The 7,038-nt window shown below is 40.6% G+C and overlaps 1 protein-coding gene across 19 annotated transcripts in view; it reads right to left on the bottom strand.

Moving 5' to 3' along the window:
- The window catches only part of LOC117943090 (R3H domain-containing protein 2), a 60,748-nt gene that overhangs the window by 2,215 nt on the left and 51,495 nt on the right, over positions 1 to 7,038 (bottom strand). For all 19 annotated transcript variants that reach the window (XM_034868991.1, XM_034869001.1, XM_034868997.1 and 16 more), the window contains 7 exons: positions 6,044 to 6,201; positions 5,105 to 5,244; positions 4,682 to 4,782; positions 3,420 to 3,589; positions 3,098 to 3,242; positions 2,171 to 2,259; positions 64 to 148 (listed from right to left, as the gene is read on the bottom strand). In XM_034868991.1, the coding sequence (XP_034724882.1) occupies positions 64 to 148; positions 2,171 to 2,259; positions 3,098 to 3,242; positions 3,420 to 3,589; positions 4,682 to 4,782; positions 5,105 to 5,244; positions 6,044 to 6,201 (888 nt within the window). The remainder of the gene's footprint in view (positions 1 to 63; positions 149 to 2,170; positions 2,260 to 3,097; positions 3,243 to 3,419; positions 3,590 to 4,681; positions 4,783 to 5,104; positions 5,245 to 6,043; positions 6,202 to 7,038) is intronic.

The following is a 7,038-nucleotide window of genomic DNA, read 5'->3' as shown; positions in this document are numbered from 1 at the left end:
GCAGAAAAATGTAATGATAACAACGGTAGATATGCTGGTCTGTGATGATGCTCTCTAACTTACCAACATCAGTGGTGCCGAGATCTGTTGATGCTGATTTGAGTGTTTGTTTTTTGCCTCGTGCCCCGTGTTTCATTACTCCTTGGTTCTGAAAGCACAACAACACACATGATATGACGGTCATTATTACAATGCAGTTCGACAGTAAGACACTAGATGGGGTTAGAAGCAATCAGTGGGAGCCTTCGACTTAGTCTTTTGTAACTGGAAAACCAAACAGTTGCAACATACATTAGTGGGCACAAAAAATGATGGCCAGGTCCCAGTGTGCTATGGCTTCCATTTAAAATGGATGGAACTTCAGTACTTCTTGGTTACACAACATTCTTCAAAGAAAGATTTTAAACAATTTCCAAACAGCCAACATTATACGACTGTGACTTAAGAAAGTTGTGACTGTTCCCTAACTTAAAAAGAATTGATATATCTTCATTCACCGAACAAAGATACTGTGTGTTGACTAGTTGGTCAGTAATACATTTTAAGGCCGTTACACAAGGGGGAGTGACAAATAAGCAGCGCAAAAATATTTTCCATCAAAAACTATTCACAAAACTACTTCAGAGAAAGTGAAGGAAGATGCAGTGAGCGGACGAGAGAGCAGCTGGAGCAGAAGAGAGTTAACATTAAGCGGTGTAGATATCAAGTGAGGTATCCTGTCTCGTTTCTATGGCTGATGAGTGGAATGACAGGGGGTAACTCCAGGGACTCCAGCCCTGTCTCCCCCCAAAGCAGTAAAAGGGATCACTAAGCTACTGTACGCTATTTATTAAGTTTCCTTTTAGCAAAATACTCAGGGCATTTTCACACCTACCCACCAAATTTTGGCCTGATCAAAAGAGGTGGTCTCAGTCCGGATGAAACTGAACAATGGTCTGGTTCGTTTATAGTGTGAAAGCGTTTTTTCGATGGTTCGGACTTTCGGACCTAATACAAGAAGCTCTGGCAGGCTCTCCTTGTGTTACAAGACCGGGGAAGCTCCTTTCAGGAAGGGCGGCTGTGGCTCAGTGGCAGGGCGGCTGTGGCTCAGTGGCAGGGCAGTTGCTGGCCAATTGTAAGGTTAGGGGTTCAATCCCTGGCCCTCCAGTCCCATGTTGAAGTGTCCTTGGGCAAGACACTGAACCCCGAGTTAATGTGTTTGAGTGTTATCTAATGGGCAGGTGGCACCTTGTACGGCAGCCTCGGCCAGTGTATTAATGTGTGTGAATGGTGACTGGTTCCTATGTAAAAGCGCTTTGAGTAGTTGTTAAGACCAGAAAAGCTCTATAGAAATATAGCCCATTTACAATAGCCTAATGTTTTGGCTACATGAAAGAGGGAATGCACGCAGAGCCGACAGTTGTTGGCTATAAGAGCAGAGCATTCATCAGCAATTAACTTTTGAAATGGTATTATATGTACAGTGTACGTTTCCGTTTGTCTCTTAATAAATGCTCTAGAAAGAAAGTTCCCGTGTATTGCTTCTCAGCATCACAACAAAACAAATGAGCCGCCGTAGTCAGTTGAAAAAACTCCCGACACAGAGAGAGGATACGAGAGGAATCTGGTAAAACGCTGGGTTTGCGATAGTTGAAAGGAGTAATAAAGCGTGCTGTCTGTAAAGGCTGTGGTTTGGCCACAGCCTACGTGTTGTTTTATGATGATCCTCAGAAGTACACAACGTGATTGGTTGATGGCTTTATTCACGTTGCGAAAGCTCAGAAAAAATCAACCTCATTTCAGGGGGGAAAATCCGTTGCTTTATCGCAGCGTAATAGTCTCGTTCTGTGTGGAAGTACTCGTGATAGTTGAAACAAACAATGGAACAATATATTTTCTTGTGTTCTTTAAAATACATTAAAATACATCCTCTTTAAAAATGACCACTTCATGACCAACCAGCACGGGTACAATTTGAACCAATAATGTAAAAGCATTAAATCACAGGTTATATGGAATTTTACATTTTTCTCTGTGCCTTGTGATGTATTTCACTATACTTAATTACATTTTGAGGGTGGAATTCATGAACGCTATTTAAGCCGGAAACAAAGACCAGTCAATATCACAGCCTTATGCTAGCATGAAGAAAGGCTGAGATGTGTTAGACCAAAGGCCTGCCAGTACTGACCTGATGGGAGCTGTAGGACTGGCCATGCATCAGGGGAGGACACAGGCTGTACTGGAGAGGTTGTCCCAACAAAGAGTAGCGCCCGTCACCTTCACAACATAAAAATGACAAATTATGCCCCAGTAGAGGTCAGGTGAACCTTATCAACACAGTATCTTTTTTCAAGAGAGACCTGGCCTAGAGGACAACAGAAGAACAATGATATGACAATGATTAGACTTACGTAGAGCAGTCAAAAAGGAGATGAATGATGGATTTATTGAAGATTCATGGAAATGGAAAAGATTTTGCATTCAAGATAATTATTCAACACTTTCTAACAAGTGATTAGAAATGGGGCTAAGCTAATGTAGCTCACTACTACAGTATTCTTTCATTTTTGTGTTTTATAGACAGTCCAATAAGACCCATGTCATGGTGATATTTCATGGATCGTAGACTGATGCAAGACCGGTTTAGTGTGCAATCACGCATTCCAAACAGTGGGTCTCAGTAAAGTCATATCAGTAAAGGTAGTATGGCTCTGTGTGTAAATATTGGGGACAGGGTCAACGTAACGCGATGTGTGGGTACAGAAGGTTTGACCTGGTGGCACAGTGCCAGTTGTGTGAACTTTTTGAGGCTATTGGCTTATGGCCAAAAGCCACCTGACAAAGTTTAGAAGGTCATTGTGGCAAAGGTCTAAACAAGAGTTCAAGAAGACAGCTGTTAATAGCTGTAAAAGTAGTTTATGTGTATTTGCCTGTGAACTTAATAAGAAATCATTACCAAATCACAACAACCTGGTACCAATTTTTGTAGTTTGGGCCATCATTTCTAATGGTCATGACTATGTGTAAACATGTTTATTGTACTTTTTGTACTGCTGGATCTTTGCACAAGATATATGTGTATGCATCTGAACCTTCACTCTTTTTGTTAATTTACCTTGAGCTGGTCCTCCTGGCCGGGGAAACTGGGAAATGAGTGGTAGTGGTCCCAAGCCTGGACAGACGCTGCTGACGCTGCCAGAGGGAGACGGGGTGGGAGACTGAGTTGGGGAGGCCAGGGGACTCGTCAGCTGGTTACTGGCCTGGAAAAAAAGAGAGAAAAAGAAGAAGAAATATTAAGAATATTAAATACTGTGACATGAGTTCTGTCATTCCCGTTCTACCTTTTGACCACTAGGGGGCTGCAAATGAATGAATAAATGTGGCTGAATGACTGAATTTCTGAGTACCAGTCTAGAGTCATGCGTATTTGTGTGTACCTGTGGAGTGTTGTCCGGTTTGTAGAGCTCTCCTGGCTTGCTGGGCCTCTGCTCTATGCTGTAGTACTTGCATGGGTTCCACTGGACCAGAGGAGGGTTCTGGGAAGGCTGTGGTCCATTGGGGACGCTGAGCTGCATGACCATCACCCCAGGTCCAGGAGGTGGTACTCCTGAGAGAACATACAGAAAGACAGGCACACACGTAGATAAACAGCTCATATACGACATTTATTAGTGATTAAGGACCTAAAAAAACACTGACCGGTCTCTATTGCTGGGTGAATTTATTTGGTTGACTAAGTGCTGGAGAGTTGTATAACTTTTAAAGCAAATTACTAATATAAATGGGTCTGAGAAACCGACTAATTAAATAGTAGTAAATGGCACAAACAAGAGCAGAGGTTGAAAGGATAAAGTGACCATCATTACAATCAACATTTACCTAAGGCCAAGTGGGAGCAGACATGCAAGTTTTCCGCGATTTCTTCAAACATGTTCTATTTAAGGACATTGATCTACAAGTTCAACGTGTGAATCGTGTGTACCTTTCTAAACTTTACCCTGAATACCTTTCACCTGATTTTTTTTAAAAGAAGTCTTACCCAAAGTTAGGGTTGGGACCCAAAACGAGAGTCCTTCTTCATTGGGTTGCTAATCGGCAGAGTACAATGCATAACAATGCTTTAATGCTTATGAATTAATTTTCCTAAATAAAATAAAAGAAGTACAATATTTTTTTGCTATGTCGATCTGTGCTTTGGGCTGTTTATCCCCCGCCCCCATTTCTCCCTCTCATTGCAACCCTTGACCTGAAAACAAGTTCACGTAATGGTGAATGTGACTTCTGCAACTCCCTCACCTCATTGCGTGCATGTCAAAACGCAAATACAAGCACAAGTTTTTAAAGCCATTTGAAATGCAGAGGAGAAACCTCAATGTGTTTTTTGTGGAGGTGTGCAATGCAATACATTTCATATGCATTTTAAATTATGGTTTGTTGTGTTCTTTATCAGTAGTTGATTCAGAATACATGATGTATTTTTGTAAAATAAGGGTGACAGAACTTGTTTGTTTTTTGGGGTCTTGAGGTGAATCAGTTTGGGAACCCTTACTTTGAAGAACAGTTGAAAGTTTCATATCACTGAATTTATAATGCTCACAAATTAGATCAATTGAATTGCAACAATGAAATCTTAAAAAAACTAAAATCATGTTCATCCAGTGGTCACAAAATGTTTAAACCTGCTGACACTAAGTCTCACCTGGATATTGCTGCTGCAACTGTTGAGGGTTGCAAGGAGACGGCGACTGTGTGATTTGATACTGCTCAGAGGTGGGGGGCTGCAGGTAGCCTACTGATGGACTGCAGGATTAGACACGCACAAAGAAGGGGCAAATAAATGCACTGGGAAAGGTAATTCTAACACACACACACAACTATATATATATATATATATATATATATATATATATATATATATATATATATATTTTTATATATAAAAATAATTACAACTTTCTCATGTCAATGACAATTACAACTAAAGCTAAGTGAAAACAACTTCACCGATACGAGGAAATGCGCTCACAAAACCTTGCTTTGCCCAAACTTCATGTATACCCCATTGACATTTTTTAATACTATTGCCTACTCATTTGTATGAATATTATGTATTCAAACATACCTTGTGCTATTCTGCTGTGTGGGAGTGATAACACTGTAGTAGACAGGCATGGGTCCTTGAACAGACTGACTGACTGGCACCATCACCTGTTGCTGGTACTGCTGCTGCACCACCTGCTGATTTTCATTTCCCACTGGTACCTGGAAAAGTGTAATTGGTCCAAGAGAAAAGATACCATTTAGAAAAAAGTACTCTGTGGTTCTTCTGACTGCTGTCAAAGCTAAAAACATTTGAAGAAACGAAGACCAGACTTACAGAGGGGGATTAACTCAAGTCCTGTTACGACGTAATTTGTACACTTAATTTGGTCAAACACTTGTTTCTTATTTTAATAAAGACTGTATTTGTCTGTCCATTTTTAACTTGATCTGTCCATGAACATTTGGAATAGTATCCGGTAAAGTTGCTAAGGCGTTTGTTATATGACTACTGTTTAAATACTACAGACCAACATTAGTAGTGTTGTAGTAGTTTTAATTTTGTTATTATTATTATTATTTTTTTTTTTTTAAACCAAGTCACAAGCAAAAGTAAATGTTGGCCCTTGTACTTACATCTGCTCACTGGAACGGACCTGCGTCAGAGTTCACAAATAGTCAACTCAAGCCTACTGTGCTTATTTTGAGCTTGCTGCAATTATATGACTTTGGTGTAAGGATGTACATGATTATTGATATTGTATTCTTTTTTTATTCTTCTTTCACATCAATTGTAATCAAGATTTCTTGGGGTCATTTAACTTGGCCTCTTTAACATACACTCTTTTAAGTGTTCAGCAGATGGAGCCGTTTAACCTATTAAGATGAGTACATTGATATGGGTGGGGCTAAAGATTTCAGCTCACCATGCAAGGCTCATTTTCTTGCCAACAACTAAAAACTTTTCTATACGTGTCCTTCCTTCATTTTGTCCTACAGCTGACTTAAAAACTGTCCATACCTGATATGATGGCATCTGTGGGTACTGAACCATAATGCTCTGCATTTGTCCTCCCATGCCTGCCCTCTGGGAATTGAGCAGACCAGGGTTTTGGGGCTGCTGCACACCTATCATGCCCTGATAGCTTGGTGGCTGGCTGGGCATCATGGTCTGGATACCTGATGACAACAGACAACAATTGGAGGAGAACAATTAGAGTGATATTAGTGTAATAAAGGAACAGTACAGTACAAGAGAGAACAACAGTACAAGCAAGGGTCAAATGGTGGGTTACACGCGTGTATAAAATGTCTGAATTGTCACTGCGCTGCATTTTTATGAACTATGATATTCTGGCCATGGGTCACATCTATCGCCCAGGTCCAGCAGGCTCCGTCTCACACCCTGTTACTCTACGAACTGAAGTTAGCTGCATTCAATAACTTCTTCTGTGTTTTTCACTGTGGCGGCCGAGATAGCAGAGTTACCAGCAGAAACACTTGTACAGCTACAGGTTTACCTCTCAGGCTTAACAATATACAGCTGTGTTAATAACAATTAAAACTGTAGACAAATCTCAGCAGTGTGAAACAGCGCTGTGTCTCTTTGTGGTAAAACTGGTAAACCTTGTGACCGACGTATGAACGACTGCTATCTGTTGAATTTTTCTCACGTTACTCTATCCTCTGTGATTGTCTATATTTATAACCTAAGCTGCGCGGTGCAGGGAACAAATCTGATTGGCTCATGATCAGACAGTGGTTTACGGAGTGGTAGATTGGCTAACGGAATGACGTATTTAAAATATCGCTCGATCACGCAAATGTGATCGTGGGAAGCCCAAATCGTGATTAAAATTTGGTTAAAATTTGTGCAGCCCTAATCCTAGGCTATGTATTTCAGAAAATTTTAATTTAAACTCATATATATATATATAAACTCACCGGCCACTTTATTAGGTACCCAATGCTAGTAACGGGTTGGACCCCCTTTTGCCTTCAGAACTGCCTCAATTC

This window comes from Etheostoma cragini, chromosome 4, assembly GCF_013103735.1.
Source record: "Etheostoma cragini isolate CJK2018 chromosome 4, CSU_Ecrag_1.0, whole genome shotgun sequence".
In the NCBI taxonomy this organism is placed as follows: Eukaryota; Metazoa; Chordata; class Actinopteri; order Perciformes; family Percidae; genus Etheostoma; species Etheostoma cragini.
Note: the sequence above shows the minus strand (reverse complement) of the source record. Positions and strands in the feature narration are given on the sequence as shown.